Source organism: Balaenoptera ricei, chromosome 1 (genome assembly GCF_028023285.1).
Source record: "Balaenoptera ricei isolate mBalRic1 chromosome 1, mBalRic1.hap2, whole genome shotgun sequence".
Taxonomy (NCBI): Eukaryota; Metazoa; Chordata; class Mammalia; order Artiodactyla; family Balaenopteridae; genus Balaenoptera; species Balaenoptera ricei.
Window position 1 is genome coordinate 132,059,252 of NC_082639.1, and position 24,084 is coordinate 132,083,335.

The 24,084-nt window shown below is 39.2% G+C and overlaps 2 protein-coding genes across 3 annotated transcripts in view; one reads left to right on the forward strand and one right to left on the reverse strand.

Annotated features, from left to right (window-relative positions):
- Positions 1 to 24,084, forward strand: part of FIRRM (FIGNL1 interacting regulator of recombination and mitosis) — a 366,159-nt gene that overhangs the window by 226,314 nt on the left and 115,761 nt on the right. The window lies entirely within an intron of this gene.
- Positions 145 to 23,490, reverse strand: SELL (selectin L). The gene is made up of 9 exons (XM_059903433.1): positions 23,412 to 23,490; positions 22,467 to 22,548; positions 20,828 to 21,214; positions 19,765 to 19,872; positions 13,524 to 13,709; positions 12,099 to 12,284; positions 10,274 to 10,402; positions 6,325 to 6,343; positions 145 to 1,294 (listed from the first exon to the last, which is right to left on the reverse strand). Exons 1-9 carry the CDS (start codon positions 23,412 to 23,414, stop codon positions 1,276 to 1,278), a joined length of 1,119 nt encoding a protein of 372 aa, XP_059759416.1. The 5' UTR covers positions 23,415 to 23,490; the 3' UTR covers positions 145 to 1,275.

The following is a 24,084-nucleotide window of genomic DNA, read 5'->3' on the forward strand; positions in this document are numbered from 1 at the left end:
GTTTTTACACAGGGCCCTATTCTCTTATAAGAATTCAGCCCTTGACATTAGATGAGTATCTGTATGGGTTGTCACATGCCGTGGAGAGAGAGTTCGCTGCAAGTGATATCAACAGTACACTGTGTTCTCTTTCGGATTTATTGAATGCACATTTACTAAGTAAGTGTCAAGTAATGAATTAGACATTCCAGGAATGTGGCCCAATTTCTGCCTTTAAGGGGATTCAGTTTCACTGGGGAGAAAACACACATATGATAATTTTAAAAATAACAAACTAGGTAACTTTTTTTAAAAAACTGTATTTAAGTATAAAATTGCATGTTACTGACTAACCTCACAGTAGGAGGCCAGGAAGGGGAGTTTGTCACAGGCTGGACTAATTAAGGACTTGTTATGAAAACAGTGGTAAGGGTGGGGGATGCCCGAGGTGAATCATAAAGAGTAGATAGAATCTAGGTGGATACGTAAGAGGATTGGGGGTGAGGAAGGACCCCCAATAACAAAAATGAGACATTAAAACCCAAATCCAAAAAAAAAAAAAAAACCAACAGTGCAGGCTATCTTTCTCATCTCTCATTTTGCTTGGTGGTCATGAGCTGCTCCGTGTGGAAGTCAGGCAACTGAGAAGGGGAGATGGCTGAAGAAGGCGGGAGCCTGAAGGCAGTGAAATAGGATGGCCTCCATTTATAGAAGCTGGGGCTGCAGTGCAAATAGGACTTTTCCTAGTTGGAGCAGATCCCCATTACTCTGCTGGAGCTGGAAAGCAAGGGTAACATCAATTTTATAAACTTTCTATAGGAATAGGTCTCCACTGTACACTGGAGGGCTGGGGAGGTAAAATGTGATCTGTAACAAAACTGAGCCTGTAGTTGCGTATGTATCAAATTTTCGCTATATTTCAAAGGATATGTCATCAGGTACAGCTCAGAATTGAAGCTGGAAGCCAGAGTCGAGAAAGAGTGAAATTGGCATATTTATGTTCCACAGTAATCCTTTCCCCATGGTCTTGTTTGTCCATGGAAAAAATAATAAAATACTGAGCTATAAAACCCACAACTGTGCACTTGGGGGGAAACTTGTGGGGGTAGGGGTGATGGGGCAAAATGGAAACAGAAGGAGCAGCTGGTCGTATTGAAAACTTTGCAGATGCACTGAAATAGACACACTTCATCTTCAGTGTAGAAGATGCCACCAGGCAAAACTTTGCATGGAGGGGGATTTGAAGGATCCAGGGACACTTCAGTTTCCCAGGAATTTTCTTTCACAGCAGGTCGTTTAATACGGCTCATCCATGCTGAATGATAAACAAGAGAAAATAAATTAAACTCAGGAGCCTAAAAATTGTGAAAAATAAAGTGTTGGTAGTAAAGGTAAATAGTCACTAAAGGTCAGAAGAGTAAAGGAACTCTTTCAGATGAGTTACAAGATGCAGGACATTCACTAAGGCACAGGAATGAGAAGAAAACCCTAAAGCAACGCTTCTCACCCTTTCAGGTGCTTACCACCTAGACAAGGTGTTAAAACACAGACCCTCCCACCAACAGTGCAAGAGTGTTCCCTTTTCTCCACACCCTCTCCAGCATTTATTGTTTCAAGATTTTTTGGCGATAAAAAGAAACAAAATTGAGTTATTTGTAGTGAGGTGGATGGACCTAGAGTCTGTCATACAGAGTGAAGTAAGTCAGAAAGAGAATAACAAATACCGTATGCTAACACATATATATGGAATCTAAGAAAAAAAAAAAAAGAGGTCATGAAGAACCTAGGGGCAAGACGGGAATAAAGACACAGACCTACTAGACAATGGACTTGAGGATATGCGGAGGGGGAAGGGTAAGCTGTGACAAAGTGAGAGAGTGGCATGGACATATATACACTCCCAAACATAAAATAGATAGCTAGTGGGAAGCAGCCGCATAGCACAGGGAGATCAGCTCGGTGCTTTGTGACCACCTAGAGGGGTGGGATAGGGAGGGTGGGAGGGAGGGAGACGCAAGAGGGAAGAGATATGGGGACATATGTATATGTATAACTGATTCACTTTGTTATAAAGCAGAAACTAACACACCATTGTAAAGCAATTATACTCCAATAAAGATGTTAAAAAAAAAAAACACACACAGACCCTGATTCAGGTCTGAGTGGGCCTGAGATTCTGCATTTCTAACAAGCTCCCTGGTAATGCTTAAGTGGCTAGTCCTCAGAACACACTGAGAGAAATTTTGGCGGGACAGGCTTTGTCTTCAGGGCTAATGAATATGAAGGGCATTTTGATAGATTTTGAACAGTGAAAAGTCAGAAAAGTAAAATAAGGCATATTTAAATGGAAAGAGAAATTAGAGAACATCAAAACTCGTGAAAAGTATGGTAGTGGTTCTGCATGCCTGATTCTGGTGGGATATGATTTAAGGAGATGATGACAAATTTAGTTTTGTGGGAAAAAAAATGACACTTGTGTGTGTAAAACAACTCATTCTTGGAGAGAACAAGGGAGAACCAAATAGGGTATGTCTGAATAACACCTTTCAAAGGGAGAACCAGATCCTGAGACTCTGCTGTCATGGTGAGCCACCAGGGTAAACCACAGTTCAGCAGCTGCAAGCGCGCTTGCCAATTACAGAGATAAAAATGTTTCTGAAAACAAAATTTCATATAACCCCCCTCTCTGAGGTTGGCATCGTATCTTCCTGTGTATCTTGGGCGTAGCTTTTACCCAGGCAGAATTTAGACTCTAGAAACCAAATGAGGTGATAAACAGAACCAGTTTGCAGAAGAGTCAAAATAACCCAGCAAGAATTGAAACCACAAATGCACTAGGAGTCAGTTATTCACCAACCAAATGCTAATAGGAATCAGCACAAAGGACTATGAGTGTTAGCTCAAGGGCTTAAAAAAAACTGATACATGGTGTTGTGATGGTGTTCATTTTACCTTTGGCTTGTTTTAGAAACACACCCTACTTCTTCCACTCCACCCTTCCTCAGTGCCATCACACAATGGTTTCAGTGCAAAAAAATTTACAATACTGGAGGAGGAGGGTGTCTGGGACTTACACCTCCAACCTGGGTTCTAGAAGCATAAACGTTAAGAACATGATCTTTGGATCTAGATGGATGCAAATCTCAGCTTTGCCATTTATTCAGTGACCTCAGGTAGTTAATTAAATTCATCGTTCCTTCACCTTACAATGGAAATATTAATAGTACCTACATCCACAGGCTTGTAGGCAATCTTTAATGATTTAAGACATGCAAGACACTCAGAACAGTGCACAGCATGGAATTAATGTTTGATAAATGTTTGTTATTATTGTAACTAACTCTGTCACTAGCTCAGGCACTATAGGAAAGTTATTTAATTAGCTCAATTATCAAGAGAGTTTGAATACCAAGGTCCTTTCCAGAACTAAAATTCTGTGATTCTATGGTCACTTTGGCCAATAAATTTGAAGTATCCCAAGGCAGCTGGGCAAATAATTCTTCTTTGCTACGTCCTTCTGGAATGTCTGGTGAAGTGTGCAAGACCTGTGTTGATGGGGCAAGGCTTCCCTTCCAACTTCTGTTCACAGCTCCTCAGTACACCACGGGCTCTAGGTAGTTCTACTCACTGGCCCCTGAATGTTTTCAGAATCCCAGTACCATACCATTTACATCATTTCCCTCTTCCAGACTGCCTTCCCTGCTTCTGTCCATACACCTAAACCCTATCCATCCTTCAAAAACCAACCCAGGTTCCATCTTCTTTGTAAGGTTTTCTGCGATCACCAAACATCTTCTGTACTGAAGAAGTCTGGTCTTCAATACAGAATTCATTGGCCATTACCATATTCTGCCTTTATTTTTCTGAAATGTTTTTCTACATTTCTGTCATAACTTCCCAACTAGATAATAATCTCCCTGAGGTCTGGCACAAGGATTTACTCCTCTTGGTGTCTCAGTCAAGCTGAACATTTTTCCAAACAAAAAGGGGTTAATAAACAGCTATTGATTGGTTCATTGTAAAAATCAGTGAACCATTAAACTTAATATGGCAATTAGCTTAATATGGTACTTAATCCTAATGCTCTTCCTGCCAGCATCTCCTCTTCCTGTCCTCCAAGGACATCTGAAAAATTGATCTGCTTCCATCTAGTGGCAATTAAAACACAGGTGGTTCCTGTGGCCAGAAAACAGCTCTGGGTAGATTGTGCCAGAAAAGACTTTCACTCAGTGGGTGTGAGCATGAAAGAAATCTTTATAGCTTGTGGATTTCCTGCCCACAGAGATAGGGAGTTCAGCCTAGAGAAGAGTCAGGGAACCCATCTACACTATCTAATGGAAGATAGGGCAATAATAGAACATAGAATAAAAGAAACTTCACGGACCCTATGTCCTCATCCAGTTACCCCTCCTGACTCTTCCATCTCCTTCCAGCCAAGTTTTATGAAAAAGATAATGTATACGTTCTGCCTCTATGTTCTCATCCCCACTGATTCCTCGACCCCTGGCTACAGGACTTCTGTCATGACCTCAGCATTGAAAACAATTTCCCTACTGATACCCTTATTATATCCAGTGGATCATGGCAGTATTTGAAATAGTTTCCATTTCCCTTTTTCCTTAGGATCATGACCCTGTACTCTCCTCATTTTCCTTCTACATCTCTGGGAACCTCTTCCCATTCGCCTTTACCTTAGCTGACTTGTTTGATATTGACCTTCCTCTGGCTCTTACCCTCTCTCCCACATCCTCTTCCATTCTCACACTGCACATACTCCCTGGGTGATTGTACCTGCTCCTGAGATACAATTACTTCCTATAATGTGAGAACCTCCAAATCCATTTCTTCTGCCCCAAGGTAGCCCTTTTGCTACAGATAGAATCAACGGACTATGGTTGAACCACAGACACCTAAATTTTAACAGGTACAAAACTGAACCCATGATTGCCACCTCCAAAACTTCTCATTCTTTCGTGTTCCCTTCTCAGTAAATAATACAGTAGAGATGGTAACCATCCACCAGTTCCCAGATCAGAACCATGGCAACTTACTTGAATCTTCTCCCTCTCTCTTAGCCAATTAGTAATCATATTCAGTTGATTCTACCACCAGTTATCTCATGAACTCATCCTCATTGCTATTGCCCTAAACAGGCATCATCGGCTTTAACCTGAGAACTTCAAATACCTCCAAAACAGTTCTTTGCCCGCAGAGGCATTCATCTCCCATGTTTGCATACTTTTATGCAAAGTGATACTCCCAAGATGCAAATTTCAGCATGACATTCACCTGCTTCAACCCCTGTTACTAATACCCCAAAGACCTCAAGATTAAGTCCATAATCCTTCATATGGCTTATAAATTACTTTATAATTGTCCTCTGTTGCCTTCTGTCTCTCCAGTTTTTCTTTTGTACTTTAAACTACAGCTCACTAAACTACTAAGGACTTGTCAATAACAATCTGTGGTTGGTAGGGTGGTTGCCTGAACAAGAAACCAACCTCCTCAGGGACCATCTTGCTTCATTTCCTCCAGCATTTGGAAAGGTACCCAGTTGTCTAGCTGGGTAGTCTGTCACCGAAGTCTCATCTCCATTGTTCGTTTGACTTATACTTTCCTTCTTAATATTTCAAAGCAAGTCACTAAACCCTGAAACTGAGAAGTGTTTTGCTATCTTCATTTCTGCCAGGTGGGCCTTGTATTTTCACATGTATGTGTTTCTGCAACTGAAGAAATCTGAGGTTCAAGACCAAGCCAAAAAACTTCCCCCTCTTTGGGGGAAGCTGCAAGTAGAATTCAGGCTCCACACCTTTCCCACATTTCTGAAGGTCAATGCCTATCAGAGGTCATTTGCCATCTTGTGCTAGGTGCTGAGGGCCTGGTGTCTGGAATTATACCTTTTTCTTAGAGCCTGGGATTCATTAGTTTTTCAATAAATCCTTGTTGACTTGAATGTTTCCTGAATACTGTACTTAGAATTGCCCCCATGTTCAGCCAGGATAAGAAGAAATAAACCACAATGCTTCCAATCCTCAAAGAAAATTCAGAAGCAATCAGAAAAAACTGTCTTTACATAAACTACCCCTTCTTAATAGGGCATTACTTGTTCATTCATTCATTCAGCTCCCCTAGCACTACAAAACCTGACAGCTTTTAAGGAAGGTTAGTAGATTTATTACTTTATCTGGAAACTTCATTTGGATGAGACCCCATGTCAATAACTAATAAGGAGTTAATGTGTCTAGCTATAAGAGGAAGTATTAAGATACTTAATACTTACCCTCTGTAAGCAGAGGGTAGAGAAGACATCAACAGATATCGAAACTTCTTGCTGATAAAACTTACCTTCTCCGAGACTTTTTGCCTAAAAATAGAAGAGAAAATTGGCATCAGAAAAAGTAGACAATTTCAGTTTTTTATACTTAGAGAGAAGGGAGATTCCCTCTCTCAAAACTGTTTCTTGAAGTGTATTTTGTATTTGTTAGGTGGACCGCATGGTGTCTAAGGGGATTTGAGGTACTGGCTTAATGTTCTAATTCGAACAGCGGTAGAGACTTATTCAGAAAAGACTCATTCATGCAGATGCTTCTCAGAGCACCATTTCATCCGCTGTGCTGCTCATAAAGACAGAAGTCCAGCCCGAACTATCCGATGATCAGGCCCCATGTACCCATTCTTGTGTTTACATATCCCGATCTGCCATCTCATCCTACCTGCAGATTCTTCCCTAAGAGATTCAGCTGCTAATACTGTAAGAATATGTATCATTACACTTCACACCATCTTCTCTGTGAAAATCCACAAAAGAAATTACATTTAGGTCTCAGTGGTAGGAACTACATGCCTCATCTGGGTAACCATTGTGTTTGTTCTTATCTTACAAACACAGTGAGTATCATTACTGGTTATGTTTCCTTCTTTGACTGGCTACAAGGAAACTCAGCCAGATCTGAAACCCTCTTCTATCCTAACTTTACCCCTGGCTCTGACTTATTTTTGGTATTCTAAATTTGGGCCTTATTTTTCTTACTTTTAAACTAATTTTAATTTGCTGTGTTGAATGCATTTGGTAAACTATCTTACATTCTTTTTGAAAAAAGCAGACTATAAATAAGTAGATGAATGAACTGCAGGGTTAGGCTCCAGAGGAAATAAAAGCAAAAAATGCTTTTTGAGGAGAAAAAAAATCACTGGGAAGCAATATATTTCTGTGTCTATAAACTAGAGCTCTAGATCATCCAGTCTGGGTCCAGGTCCTTTTTTGCCAACTGTAGTGTGTCTTTGAATAGCTACTTATTCTCTCTAAGCTACCATTTCTTCATCTGTGAAAGGGGCATGATAATTATACTTTCCTCACTGAGTTGATAAAATGTATTCAAAGTATTTAGGCCAGGGCCTAGAGCATAGACAGTGCTCAATTCTTGTTTTAAACCTTTAAAATGTTAGAAATTACTATTTTAACTATTTCTTCCAAAATTTAGCCTGCTGGTGACATGAGCCAAAAGCACTTGAGCAGGGAGAATTAAATCTGAGTGAATTTCAGATTCCATTCATTTTCATATAAATATATTTTTCTTTTAGGGACAATGAAACACATACATGAGCAAGAATCTGTTCCTATTGAGAAAGTTTCTTTTTCAAGAAAAAGGGAACTAAGGGGCCTGTGTTCAGTTTTGTGCCCTGTTCTCACCCTGTGTGTTGGTTCAGGTAAACAATTCTTCTGTGGGTAAAAAAATAGAGCCTTATTAATCTGAAGACCAGTGGTTTTAAGGAGCATATATGGATGGGAGTCTGATCTCTGACTCTGGCCCCTGCTGATATGGAATTTTAGAGATTTGGCCTAAAACATCATTGCTTCAGTTTCCTCATTTACTGAACAGGGCCAGTAATGATGACTAATCAGAGAATGATGGTGCTAGGAGAAAACAAATATTTCTAGACAAGCCCATGCACAGGGAGGCATGTTTCTGGAGCCCACCCTTATTCCTTTCTCCGAAAAAAGGAGCTGAAGTCTGGGTATTAAGACAACTAGGGCAGGGGACAAAGTACAGTTTCAGAAGATCCATCTGAGGACAGGACAAGGGTCAAGAGTCTGGTCATTTCATTGGCTACCGTACTCTAAATATTTGCTTGTCCCCTTTTTCCAGCTTTCGGAACACCAAAAGCCTATAAAATTATCAGAGTGATGAATACTGTATACATGCAGATTTATTGTATTAGAAAAGCTCTAGGGGTTTAGCCTGGGAACCTATCCATCATTTCTAATAATTGTCTCTATAGGAAAAATATTCTTCGTGTTTCAAAGAACTAACTTACAACTAAAAGTTTTAGAAGGCAAAGTCACTTGAAAGTTGGAGCTATCAGAAGATGTTTCACAAATGAAGACTGTTTAGTGTGAGATTAAAGATACCCTGACTTTCCTACAAAGTCAGTGATCTTTTGGGGCTTCTGTTCTCTTGTGCTTTTTGTTGGCATAATTGTAACTAGCCTAACTGCCCGTTATCTGTTTCCTGTTTGCCCCACACTGATTCCCCCAGTAGGGGCATGCAGCTTTCAAGTTATCAGTTTGAGATCTTGTACAGAAATGACTCCAAGGTAAAAAAATTGCAAAACAACCCCACTGCTTTTCTCACCACTGCTTATAGTACAGCCTTAGGCAGCATCCCACCTCCTGCACCCCACCACTAAATACACATGACTTCAAATCTATTCTTTTTATTCTACTAACATTTATTAAAAGATTTTGGAATTTGGGAACATCTCCTTGCTAAGGTGATTCCCAGCCCCAAAGTCCTTAGTGGTTACTTAGATAATAGCCCTCTTATCCCAGAGGGTGGAGTGTAAATTACCCACTCTATTCTCCACCCCCTCACTTCTGCCAAGGTCACTCAAGGCAGGAGGAAAGAAAAGATGATTGGGGGCAGTCTTTAAGTCTCAATGGAAAGGGTAATCAATGGTGGGAGAAAAATCTCATTCTTTTTTTGCCTTAGTGCCATATTTAAGTAAATAGCATAGTACTCTTAAGACAATGGGATCCAATCTCAGCAGAAGTTCCAAGAGCAGGGGCAGAGACATTTTAACTGCTCAGGGCTCTTACTTTACAGTTACTGAAGTTCTTGCACATCAACAGCACCCCTGTCCATTGTGTTTCTGGGTTGGTTATAAAACTAATCTAGTACCCTTAGTCTTAAATTTGGAATGAAAGATCAAGTCATAGCAGAAGACCATTAGGGATTGGTAGATAATATTCCTGCAATTGCCAGTGAGAATGGGTGGTGGGGCAGCCTTTACATACCATATTCATGGAGTAGAATACATACTAATTAATTTGATGGAACTGAAATTAAAATGGCCCCACAGAGGCAACACAGAGCAGTTGTTTAGCAGTTGTTTTGAGGTCATTGATGGCCCCTGAACTTGAAGCAGCATTATCTTTAAAGCTGCCTAATATCCATACATGTCATAATCTTGAATGTTTCTGTCTGATGACTTTGGCCAAATGTGGCAGCACATACCCAAGGCCTTCCTGACTGTGGGCCTGTAACTGGCAAGTTTGTCCCACTTGAGGGTTTGGACACACTCAGGAGGGAGGTGAGGGGAGTGATGCTGTTGTTCTTCTCTGGTGGTGTTTCATCTACTATTCCAAGCAGCAGATACTAGTTTCTTGAGGCAGCCCTCCTTAGTCCCTCTTCTTCTCTAGTCCAGAGTGGATGGAAAGCATGAGTATGGGGCACATTTGGCTAAAGCTGTAACCTTGGTGAATAGACACTGGGGAAAAATGTGGGGATTTCCCTAAGGGACAATACAACTCCCACATGTCAGGAGCCGGACAGGTATCTGACTCTTGGCAAGGCTAGGTATTTGGGAGGAGTACTTTGAAAACCTTATGGGACATTAGATTCACTTCCTAGTGGAATTGCACTGAAATCAAAAACATGTAGGCTCTTATAGGACAAGATCACATATCCTTTTTTTTTTTTTTTTTTTTAGAATTAAATAATAGCAAAGAACCATTACAATTTCTCATTTGTCCGTTAACACCCTAGCAAGGTACCTTGAAGACAGTAGTCATTTTTAAAAGATTTGTCAGAATGAAAAGCAAAAATCAGCCAACTTGTTTTGATGAAAGTGTGTTCTGGGCTGCTTCACACATCTCCAGGGACTGATGTCTATAGAACCCAGAACTTGGTATCCTGCTTTAGCTGAGGCTCTCGAACTTAATTTCCTGTGGGTTTCTATGGTTTTTTTCCACTTTAAAGTTGTATTACTTTTGTATGAAAGTAAACTCACATACCTTTTTTTAATCTCCTTGCCAGCCAAATGATAAATGCCAACCCAGAGAATGTGGTAACCATGACTGCCACCGGAATGAAGAGGGGGTTATAGTCACTCTCCTTGATTATTGAGAAATTCCTGTCCACTTCTGCAAGAGAAATCAGTAAGGCATGTAGCATGAGGCCACAAGCATTATTTCCTTAGTGCCTTCTCATGACATTAAACTTTCTTCATTCTTACATCTTCTAATAATTGTCCATTTGATGCTATTTGACAGATGAGGAAATCGGCATGGGAAAGCCCATGATGAGTCTATAACAGAGAAAAGACTAGACCAGCTTTTCTAGCTCAACGCCTATAGAATCTCAATCCTCAGATTTGTGATTCATGGAATTCCTGGGAGATGTACCTAAATATTTTGGCAAAAAGTAGTCATCATTGTATTTAGCTCCATGACCTTGTTGAATGGTTGGGACTCAAACACAGAGAAGAGCTAAAAAGTCAAGTACAACTTCAGGAAAAATAAAAGCCAGTGATCTGAACCAGGCAACTTATCAATAAAAGGAATCTATTCTCTGTCCTGGCTATTGTAAATAGAGCTGCAATGGGGATATACGTATATGTATAGCTGATTCACTTTGTTATAAAGCAGAAACTAACACACCATTGTAAAGCAATTATACTCCAATAAAGATGTTAAAAAAAAAAAGGAATCTATTAATGCTTTGAAGCAACTGTGCAAACATACGCACACGCTGTTACATGCCAAGGACCTGCACTAATCTGTCTTTCAAATGATGTAGTCCTACCATTTCCCTCACAAATAAGTAAAAGGATACATCTATATATCCTTATAAGTATGAACTAAGTTCATGTGGGGACCTTTACTGAAAAAATACTGATATGAAAAATATCTCTTTTGATACCACCAATTGAAGAAACTTACTTTTGCATATTGGCACAGCATCTGACTGTCCCTTATTCTTCACATTACTTTGATGAACCCTTTCAAGGTGCTTCCATCCCCACACCCAAATGTATAATGGAAAGGAGGTGCAAGTTCCCAGAGGATCCAAACAGAGGACACCTATGGGCTGCATGAGGATGAGGAAACGGACACTAGTCCAGCCTTAAAAGGAAATGCCCCTTAAGCCTGATGTACAATCCTCCCCTAAAGACCCCACGCCATGTCCCCATTTCCCTACCCCACTTCCTGGTCCCGGGCCACAGAGAGATCAGCTTCTCTGATAGCTTCTACAATTCCTACCATTTAAAGACTTCTGTCATTGGTATAGATAATCTCCGGAGCAAACATGGGTAGCTATTCTTTCACAGGCTAATTTAACATGGATTAATTTAGCATCTATTGCCAGGTGCTGTGTCAGGTGGAGGGTATATAGAGATGAGGAAGACACATCCTCTTATGCACAGACAGATTTGGTAGGCATCAGCTTAGTGATAATTGAGAAGTATCCATTACTTTGGGAATTAGGTGGTCATTGGCGACTTTTGTAGAGACATTTTAGTAGACTCACAGAGAAGTGAGATTGTAGTGGAATAGAAAAATGGATAAGAAATAAGTAAGTATAGACAGTGAGTTTAGATGTTAAGGGTTAAGATAGGAGGAGTTGAGAATTGGCTGAAAAAAAAAAGGAAAATCACTGTCATTGAAGGAAGAGGCAAGAGCAGCCAAGGATTTTATGGTAAATTAATGTGTACAAATTTTTTTAAGCGACATACATTTAGCAAAATAAACTTAAAAGTTTAATCTATCTTTCCCCACCATCTGCTTATCAATCAGCTACCTCTTTAAGTCTTTAATATATTGGGGCAAACTTACTCACTTTGACATATTGGACTAGGACTGGACCAATTTCCAGATGATCCACAAATAGTTTTCTTTTCCCCAATTAACTCAGCTCCTTCTGAGCAGCTGAAGGTACACAGGGAGGTAAAGCCGAAGTCGACCAGGGGGTGACTACAGTCCATGGTTCCAAAATCGGGTGCTGTTAGAGGCTCACACTGAATCACTTCAGTGAAAAAGAAAAAATCAGTATTTCTGAGCAGAGACCCTCCCATGACGAACAGTTTTTAGCCAAACTGCCTAACTCAACTGTGGAACCGTTGACATGAATCTAGACATTTCTAATTTCTAGAAATTACTTCTGATGATGCTTCCAGAGTTTATTTTCTTGAGAATGATGGAGAGTGGTGAGTCAGAGGTGAAGCCAGGAGAACACAGAAAGCCCTGGGTGGGCAGGGGGGCATTGGGGAGAGGAGGGGAGGGCTGGCTCTTCCAGATTGCTGCCCCAGCCCTGGTAACTCTCCATCAGCTGGAAGTGCCATGCTACGTGGCCTTGGCCTCAAGATCTCTTATGGTGCATTATCAATGAATGTAGAGAATTTCCACCCTTTCACCTCTTCTAAAGTCTACCCAAGCAGTTTTGAAAAACATCCCCATTCTCTGAAGCAAGTCCCTCAACTTTTATAAAATTCAGCAGGTTGGTCAATTAGTTCTATGATTTCAAAAAATGATTTGGATAGTTCTTTTGAGAATTCAGCCACTTAAACTAGTGAGTCAAAAGCATAAATGTAGAAAATGTAACCAAAACTTCACAAGTTTAGACACCACCAGTTTTTCCCCTTAAGGGATAATCTTCTTGACAGTAAAAAAGAAAAAAACAAAAAACAAAAAACCACCATATTTCAAGTGAAAAAGAAAATCAAGAGATTGTGTTTTTGTTTTTCACAGAATTTGCTATTCTCCTGAGAGTTCATGGAGGAGGAAAGCTAAAAAATGATTTTAAGAATAAACCAAATAAAACAATCAAAAAAGACCTCTAGCCCCCCCACTCCCAAAAAGGAAATTGTTTGGTGTTAAGTAGGACACCACATAAAATAGGTGTTATTGAAAGAAGAGAACAACAAAAATTCAACTGCAGTTCAGCAAGACTGATTATTTATGCCATAGCAATGAGAAAATAAAAATAAAATAAAAATACAGTATAACCACACTGTATTGCTGAAAATTATATATATATTCTGTGACGTAGTCTCAGAGATATTTCGTTGCTATTTTTTGTTTGTGGTTTTTCTTTTTAATTAGTAACAATAACCTCTTTGATGAAAATCATCACAGTATAATCTAAGTTAGGTTAAATTATGCTTCAAAAGAGGATACAGACTTCTTAGCAAGACTCTACTACATTTGCTCAGTCTATAAACACAGGATTGCCATAACAAAACCTCTAGTCTGAACAGTTACTCACCTCGACATGTTGGCTTTGGAGATGACCAGTTTCCAAATGGTCCACAAGTGGTTTCTTCAATCCCAACTATGTCTGTTCCCTCAAAGCAGTTGAAGGCACACTGTGATGTGAAGCTGAAGTTTCTCAAAGGGTGAATACAGTCCATGGCACCCAGCTCTGGGGCCTCCAAAGGCTCACACTGAGTCACTTCAACAAGAAAAAGAAAACACTGGGCAGTGTTCCGAGGACCTGATGACTGGGTTTGAATCTTAGCTCTGATACTTGATAACCAAGTGCCTTTAAGCACGGTGACTTAACCCCTCCAGCTTAGCTTCTTTATCTCTAAAAGAAGGGTAATGATAATTGTATTGACTTCCTAAAGTTGGTGTGGGAATTAAATAATTTAATGCAAGTCAAGGACTTAGAGCCTGGCTCATAGGAAGCTTTAATTAAACATTAGCTAATCTTATTATCTTTGGCATTACCTGGGGAGAGAGCTTTTAAATGTAGATAGGTTTAAGTGGGAATGACCAGCTCAGTTTGGAAATAACTGTCACATCAAAGCCCCTGAGTATACTAGACTGTTGGAAGTAGGAAGTTCGGAGAAAGACTGGGTATCCATAACTGGTCTTCTTTACAAGGGGAGAAGATAAAAGCTTTAGGAAGCATCTTAGCCTGGATTCTGTCTTCACCATCTCTAGCTCAGTTCCAGAACTTTAGTTCTTTTGATTTTGCCAGTCCTCTCCAGAAATTATGTCTACTTCCTTGCCTGATTGGTGGTGTAATAGATCAAAGTAAAACTTGGAATTCAATCTTCAAGTTTTAGGCCCTGCCATGTCATTTAGGCAAATATTGCAACTCTTGTGTCTTATTCCTTATCAAATTTGAGCCATCATTTTAAACTTCTTCTTGAGAGTTCAATGAAGAATGAATTCAAGAAATTAGAAGAATTTTAATATTTTCCATATACAGTACAAGTCCAAATGAAAGTAACTTATGTTGTCCCATACAGTTCATGCCCACAAGCAAGTGCCTGGTCTCAGTCTTACAGATGCAGTGATAAATAAGATGTTGACTGATCTCAAGTTGCTGTCAGTCTACTGGGGAATACAGACAAGAAAATCGACGACTTCAACAAATGTGGGATAAATAAGAAAGAAATATATGGAGCTATTGGAACACAGAATAGGGATGCTTAGCCTGTCTTGGCATCCAAAGAAAGCTTCCTGAAAGAAACGGTCCCTGAACTACTATCTTCCAGATGAATAGGTGTGTTAGCCATGTGCAAAACAAGAAAGCCCTGAGCAAGTCAGTGATTGATATACAAAGCAATATGGTAAGTGTGGAGAACTACAAGCATTTTGATGTTACTAGAAGGAAAGAGGAGGCAGGGGATGATGTGAGATGAGATTAGGGAGAAAGATAGGAGCTAAGACAAAATGCCTTTACCTTTTTTCATTGGTTTAATGAGTATCTACTATATATCAAGCATTACTCTATGCCTTCAGGAGTTTAGATTTTATTCTGTAGGACAAATGGTAGGTAGAAATTAAAGGGTGGATGGTCACGTATGTGTGATGTTTACTTGATATTTAAAATTGATCAGATTACCTATAGTATGAATAATATATTTGAGGGGCGCTAATTTAAAGATGTGGAACTCAGCTCAGAAATGACTGCAATAATCTAGGAGGAAGATAATGAAGGCAATAGTGTAGAGTTAATAAGTAGAAGACAAATTGGAGAAACAGTAAGTTATAAAAATGAGTAGTAACCTTCCAAGACTGAACCAGGGAGAAATCGAAATTATGAACAGACCAGTCACAAGCACTGAAATTGAAACTGTGATTAAAAACCTTCCAACAAACAAAAGCCCAGGACCAGATGGCTTCACAGGCGAATTCTATCAAACATTTAGAGAAGAGCTAACACCTATCCTTCTCAAACTCTTCCAAAATATAGCAGAGGGAGGAACACTCCAAATTCATTCTATGAGGCCACCATCACCCTGATGCCAAAACCAGACAAAGATATCACAAAGAAAGAAAACTACAGGCCAATATCACTGATGAACATAGATGCAAAAATCCTCAACAAAATACTAGCAAACAGAATCCAACAGCACATTAAAAGGATCATACACCATGATCAAGTGGGGCTTATCCCAGGAATACAAGGATTCTCCAATATACGCAAATCAATCAATGTGATACACCATATTAACAAATTGAAGAATAGAAAATATATGATCATCTCAATGGATGCAGAAAAATCTTTCGACAAAATTCAACACCCATTTATGATAAAAACCCTCCAGAAAGTAGGCATAGAGGGAACTTACCTCAACATAATAAAGGCCATATATGACAACCCCACAGCCAACATCGTCCTCAATGGTGATAAACTGAAACCATTTCCACTAAGATCAGGAACAAGACAAGGTTGCCCACTCTCACCACTATTATTCAACATAGTTTTGGAAGTTTTAGCCACAGCAATCAGAGAAGAAAGAGAAATAAAAGGAATCCAAATCAGAAAAGAAGAAGTAAAGCTGTCACTGTTTGCAGATGATATGATACTACACAGAGAGAATCCTAAAGATGCTACCAGAAAACTACTAGAGCTAATCAATGAATTTGGTAAAGTAGCAGGATACAAAATTAATGTACAGAAATCTCTTGCATTCCTATACACTAATGATGAAATTTCTGAAAGTGAAATTAAGGAAACACTCCCATTTACCACTGCAACCAAAAGAATAAAATACCTAGGAATAAACCTACCTAAGGAGACAAAAGACCTGTATGCAGAAAACTATAAGACACTGATGAAAGAAATTAAAGATGACACCAACAGATGGAGAGATATACCATGTTCTTGGATTGGAAGAATCAACATTGTGAAAATGACTATACTACCCAAAGCAATCTACCGATTGATTGCAATCCCTATCAAAATACCAATGGCATTTTTCACAGAACTAGAACAAAAAATTTCACAATTTGTATGGAAACACAAAAGACCACAAATAGCCAAAGGAATCTTGAGAAAGAAAAACAGAGCTGGAGGAATCAGGCTCCCAGGCTTCAGACTATACTACAAAGCTACAGTAATCAAGACAGTATGGTACTGGCACAAAAACAGAAATATAGATCAATGGAACAGGATAGAAAGCCCAGAGATAAACCCACGCACATATGGTCACCTTATTTTTGATAAAGGAGGCAAGAATATACAATGGAGAAAAGACAGCCTCTTCAATAAGTGGTGCTGGGAAAACTGGACAGCTACATGTAAAAGAATGAAATTAGAACACTCCCTAACACCATACACAAAAGTAAACTCAAAATGGATTAAAGACCTAAATGTAAGGCCAGACACTATCAAACTCTTAGAGGAAAACATAGGCAGAACACTCTATGACATAAATCACAGCAAGATCCTTTTTGACCCACCTCCTAGAGAAATGGAAATAAAAACAAAAACAAACAAATGGGAGCTAATGAAACTTAAAAGCTTTTGCACAACAAAGGAAACCATAAACAAGACCAAAAGACAACCCTCAGAATGGGAGAAAATATTTGAAAATGAAGCAACTGACAAAGGATTAATCTCCAAAATTTACAAGCAGTTCATGCAGCTCAATATCAGAAAAACAAACAACCCAATCCAAAAATGGGCAGAAGACCTAAATAGACATTTCTCCAAAGAAGATATACAGATTGCCAACAAACACATGAAAGAATGCTCAACGTCACTAATCATTAGAGAAATACAAATCAAAACTACAATGAGGTATCACCTCACACCAGTCAGAATGGCCATCATCAAAAAATCTACAAACAATAAATTCTGTAGAGGGTGTGGGGAAAAGGGAACCCTCTTGCACTGTTGGTGGGAATGTAAATTGATACAGCCACTATGGAGAACAGTATGGAGGTTCCTTAAAAAATTAAAAATAGAACTACCATATGACCCAGCAATCCCACTACTGGGCATATACCCTGAGAAAACCATAATTCAAAAAGAGTCATGTACCACAATGTTCATTGCAGCTCTATTTACAATAGCCAGGACATGGAAACAACCCAAGTGTCCATCGACAGATGATTGGACAAAGAAGATGTGGCACATATATACAATGGAATATTACTCAGCCATATAAAGAAATGAAATTGAGTTATTTGTAGTGGGGTGGATGGACCTAGAGTCTGTCATACAGAATGAAGTAAGTCAGAAAGAGAAAAACAAATACTGTATGCTAACACATATATATGGAATCTAAAAAAAAAAAAAAAAAAAAAAAGGTCATGAAGAACCTGGGGGCAGGGCAGGAATAAAGAAGCAGACCTACTAGAGAATGGACTTGAGGACACAGGGAGGGGGAAGGGTAAGCTGGGACAAAGTGAGAGAGTAGCATGGACATATATACACTACCAAATGTAAAACCGATAGCTAGTGGGAAGCAGCCGCATAGCACAGGGAGATCAGCTCGGTGCTTTGTGACCACCTAGAAGAGGTGGGATAGGGAGGGTGGGAGGGAGGCTCAAGAGGGAGGTGATATGGGGATATATGTGTATGTATAGCTGATTCACTTTGTTATAAAGCAGAAACTAACACACCATTGTTAAGATTATACTCCAATAAAGGTGCTTAAAAAAAAAAAAGAGTAGTGTGTTACTTTGCATAAATGTAGGGGGAGGTGAGAGAGTTTTATACCAGAGTACCCATATAAATCGTGGAACCACACACTGAGATAAGGAATACAAAAAGGAAAGCTGGCTGGGGACAATTGATTTTTCCGTCTTTTGGGCATCCCAAAGGTTATGCTTAGCATATTTGGAGTTCAGGGCTGGATACATGTTTGTCAGTCCAAAGGTCACATAGATTTGTGAGTCCACATAAGTTGCTAGGTTTGACCAAAGGGGGCACATAAAGTCAGAAGAGCAATGGACAAAAGATGGAAGATGAGACATAACAATAAGTGTATGGGCTTGGATAAGTGCCCATGAAGAAACCCAAGGAGAAATGATCATAGGTAGAAAGAAAACCAGGAAAGACTGATATGATGGAAACCAAGACAAAAACAGAGTAAAATGTTCAAAAAGGAGTGAAATGGGCATGCCAATGACATAAGAATTTTTTAAAATTTAGAAATCGAGTGAAAGTAAAGTATTGGTAGAAGTCATGGCTCAATAATTGACTGAAATGACTCAGATCTGTTCCAGTTGGTTGATCATTTACATTTATTTTGGCTTTAATTCTTTATCTATTCATTGCAAACACCGCTTTTTTTTCTTATTATAATTTTCTATTTTATGCACCAGATACTTCAAACATAGTTTTGAAACTCAACCAATATCAATCAAAGGGCGTGAAGTTTCTTTCAGTAATGAGTTGACTAAGTCAAAGACTCCATGTCTTTGAATCTACGTATTCTTGCCTTTCTGTTTCTACCACCGTGACTCTGAATGATTTCAATAGACCCCTGATGATACTCCCCAGCTTCTCTCTTTTTGTTCAATCCAGCTTATGTACCGCTTCTAGGGTAATGGCCCTAAATGAAGGTGTTCAGATACTAAGTGGCCTCTCATTGTCAACTAAAGGGCAGATTCCTTCATTAGGCAGCTTTTCAGTCTCCACAGGCTTACTCCAGCATATCTGGCTTTCCATCACATTAAATTATAAGCATGTATTATTTCCACTAGTTAACTGTAAATCCTTTAAGGTCAGGATCTGTAATAACTTTGTCCTTGTACCCCCTGAAATGCCAGCCCAAGTAAATGCGTTGGATTTATTATCATATTTTCCAACAGATACTGTATATCATGATGTGAACTTTTCTTGTTGGCCTTGCCCTGTCATGATCTTGAGGATGACGTGAAAAAGCAAGATTACCTTCTGGGTAACTCACCCTCCTAATGATAAGTACTATTGTTTCTTTCAGTTTCAGAGTTCTAACGAATCCAGCAAGCTTACTTGATTATGAATTCCTACCAAGCCTGATTCATTATTGTAATCCTTACAGCTTTTATCCCAAAGCAATATTCTTTGTAGCACTCAAAAAGACTTTCTGAGAAGTGAATTGAAACTTCATGCTGACTTATGAAATCTTTACGGAAAGGTAACAATATTGTGCAAGCATAGCCTACTGATCAAAACTTCTCATTTCTCAGAATGGCTAGTATCATTTTCCTTCAACCAGCTTTCATAAACTACAATACTTTACATAGGAAGAAACAAAGGAACAAAAGTGGCTTACCGAACTGACACTGGGGCCCATAGTACCCCAAATCACAGTTGCAGGTGTAATTATTGATGATTTCCATACATTGTCCATGGCCGCTGCATGACCAGGGTTGACAAGAAGCTTGAAGGGGGTGAGAAATTATATTAAGATGAATACTTTTTTAGTACTCCTAGTCATTTCTTTAGACATAGATAACTTTGGGGCTGTGACTACTTTAATAAACAGGAAAACTTTATTTGTACATTAATAGCATTTTTTGCATAAAAATCATATGCTAAAATTTTTATTTATGTAATATACTTGTCATACAGCCATAGACATTTTTTTAAGAATGAATTTACTAATGCTAATACTCTACAACATTTGAGGGAACTTACTGACATACATTGAAACTCTTGAAATTTCTTTGTTTTTAATGTAGGTAAGTGGATTAAACTATGACCTGACCCCAATCGTTTCCGCAGTATGTTTAGCAATCCCTTTCTTTATAGAAAGTACTGAATAGAGATTAAAAAATCTGAACTTGCTACATTACTAGAGAGCCCAATTTACAAGAGACCAAATGAACTATGTTTCACTGTTAAAAATGACTTGGAAAAAATGCTGATTGCTTTGGAACTGTCATCGTGGTCTCTACAGAAGTTTTCATACACCACAGATAATGAAACACTGCAAAGTTTCATTATATAGAATTATATAAGATTAGGCCAAGAAGGAAACGTAGCACCAAGCCGCCTACTTTACGAGGAGGAAATAGGTGACGTGAGCCTCAGCTCTTGGCTGGTTCCATCTCTCTGCTTCCACTTCCTTGCCTTATTATCAGCGGCACCGATTGTCTAGCTCTTCCTCCTTACTTTCCACATATATTTATCATCTTGATGTAAAAGTGATTCAAGGGTATAGATCTTGGGTATAGGGACGAGCCTCCCACACCAAAAATGCTCAGAAATGACCTGACTCAAGCTTATTTAGAGGACTGGACTTATTTCAGGATGCCCTGGCAACTGCTCTGCTCCCCCAGGTTTCCGCGGGGTTAGTGCCGTCATTCCCAGAGAAGCAGTCTGCTCACTCCTACCTGTGTAGCAGAGGGCTGTCTTTGCTTTGTGGCAGGCGTCGTCATTCCATTTCCCTGCATCTTTTTCCCTCTTGATGTAGATCTCCACACAGTCTTCTTTACTCTTCTTGTTATTGGGCTCCCCGTCGCCCCAGTTCTCCGCTTCTTCGGTGAGAGATTTGTTGGTCCCTACCCAAGTCCATGCCCCTCCTACCTTCCGGATTCCTATCCAGTAGTATTTAGGACTGAAGGGAAGCGTCTTGTTCAGGTACTCAATCTCCCCCTTGTTTTGTATGGCAACTAAATCCGTGTAATTTTTTCTGCAGAACATTCTAGCCTTCTCCCAGGTCATGGGTCTCTTAGAATAATGGTAAGTCCAGCAATCGGTTCCATGATGTGCAAAGAAATCTGAAAGACATCAGTGTGAACTATGTAGCCTCGTGGTTACAGCTGAAAAGAGCCCAGAACTAATCCAGGCTGAGCCTGCCAGAGACAAGGAAGCTGACACCTCAAGAGGGTAAGTTACCCTCTTGAGGTGATGGAATTAGTCGTTTGCAGATTTGAAGTAGAACCTAGAACTTCTAGTCCTAATCACTTTTCACCATGATATAGAATCCTTTTGCTCATAGCTCTATTTTAGATGAATTCGGTGGCTTTTTAGATTTATTTTCATAAAACAGTTTTTTCTCAAAATTCTTTCAAGTAAAATTTAGCCAACATTTTTTAGAAATTCATATTTCTTTTTCTTAGCAGCTGTCAATCATGAAAAATTAATTTAAGTGTGATATCATATAGCCCTGAAATTTACTGTCCACTCTTTTATTTTGGGATAATTTCCTAAAGGCCAATATTTGTGTTTCTAAGGGAGAAAGTAAAATAAGAACAGGAATAATGGCATACTTTTAAGTAATCACTTTTATATCAAAAAGATAATGTTTTACCATAGGAAGAGCTTCTTCTGGGGAAAGCACACAGCCCAAGCCTTATATATCTAACTACATAATAAAGAAAAGAACAATTGACAAAACCAAATGATGTAGGATTATGAAATTGATTTAGATTATGTTATGCACACAAAGATACTCAACTGATGGTGTATAATAATCATATGGGTGCTTCAAATACGAGGGCTTTGAAGAAACCAAAACAAACACATAATTACACAATGATACCATAATAATATATGCCATTCTAAGCATGGTATGATCTATGCGAAACACTATTATACCATAAGGTAAAGGTTTTCACAGCCATCACCATTTGCTGAGTTTTCACTCTGTAGGGCAAATACTATGGAGAAATACCAAAGAAAACACAGATCCAATTTTTATACTTTCGTAAGGATTCTGAGCAAGGGATAACAGATGCAAAGAAAACATAATTAATCTTGATCAACTTAAACATATCAAAAATGTACAGAGAACTGGGAGACACTTATGATTAATGAGTAAAGAATGTGATAAAATAAACCCTGCAGCAAAGGGTGGGGCAAGGTTAGGAGTTTTCTGGGGAAGTGAGAGGAAGAAAAGGGATGTCTGTAGAAAGGGTAGCTAGCTACCTAATAATTTTACCTGTGAATATGTACACCCAGTGGATATTTACCAAAAAATGAACATAAATTTTTTAAAAAGCTTAGTAATATATAAATATCATAACATACCACAACAGAGCACAGTGCAGGCCCACAGCTCAAAAACATTCCATAAGCCCCTCTGAGCACTCTGACATTTCCATGGAAATATCTGCAAATAAAATACAAAATTATACTCAGACTTATGCTCTAAATCACAATTTTATAGCAACTTGAGGAGGTGCCTTCAACTTTCTCAAAGTTCAAAGTATAACACTTATGCCTACTAAACCTGTCTGAGGCAAGAGATTTCTCAGACATGGGTGAAAAAGTAGAATTAAATTTGCCTCAAAACTGATGCATAGTTGATGTTATTGTTTTTTCATATTTTAGCCTCAAGTTGCTGATTGTTACTGTTCTGATTTTTTCTACATTTTAGTAATTTTTTTGTGTCTACTTATCTGCTGAGCTGTCAGATGAAACTATTTGATATTTAGTATGTATATTTTTAAAGTGTCCTTTGGTCTTTAATGAACTATTGATGTCTAGATTTAATGTTAAAATCTCACACTTGACTATGATGGGTCAATGCTTCAAATACCTAAAAGAATTAGGTAACCAAACAGACACTACTAAAAAAAAGGAGTTCATTTTTTTTTTTTGAACTAGAAAGAAACACATTTTGAGCAACTCAAATGACAAGACCACAAATTTTCTTCACACCTTAACACCATCTTTTCTGAAGTGTATCAATTCTCAGGTAGTGCCAATGTTTAGTCACAAGAGTGCTAATTTCAACTAGATAGTAGTACTTCTTCGAGAACCTCACCAGAGACAAGTCAAGGAGAAGAAATCAGCACATCTGAGAAGAGAGATTCTAGGAGCACTTTTTAAATTAGACTCAGCATTTTTAGTTTTGGCTTTTTTAAAACCAAAAAAGAAATGAGTTGCTTCTTTTCCTTTGCCACCTGCCTCTGCATCCCAAGAAGAGGTTCTATCTGAGCATCTGGAAATCTTTTAGGCTGAAAAGCTTACCATGGCTTTGCTCCGTCCTTCTCTAGTTCTTTTGCAGCACTTCAGCCTCTGGGCTCAGCACCAGAGGTCTCTGGGTCCTTGCCCAAGGATGGGTGTACAGAGAGATTGCACTCACTGTCCCCAGAAAGGCTTACTTTCTTTTATTTCTCTAACCAAGGTTCACATCCTCCCCCTCCCCTGATCCCTCCTCTTCCCCCACCTCTTCTGTTCCTCTTTCCCCACCCCTTTCCTAGTCTGGCCTCTAACACCTACCCTGAGAAAAAAAGAGCTGCTGACCAAGGACATTATTGCTAGATTCTCCCTTCTTCCTTCCCTATTTCCTTCCTCACTTCCTTCCTCCCTCCCTTCATTCCTTCCATCCTTCCAATCTCCTCCTCCTCCTCCCCCCTCCTCTTCCTCCCCCTCCTTCTCCTCCTCCCCTTCTTCTTCTCCTTCTCCTTCTCCTTCTCCTTCTCCTTCTTCTTCTCCTTCTTCTTCTCCTCCTCTCTGTCTCTGTCTGTCTCTGTCTCTGTCTCTCTCCTTTCTTTTTATAAACATTAGACTAACTCCTGGTTATCCATGGTAGAGGACCCCTGATAATTGCAAGCACCACACAATCAAAACATTATTTTGAGAGACACAGATGTAGAGAACAAATGTATGGACACCAAGGGGGGAGAGTGGGGAGGGGGTG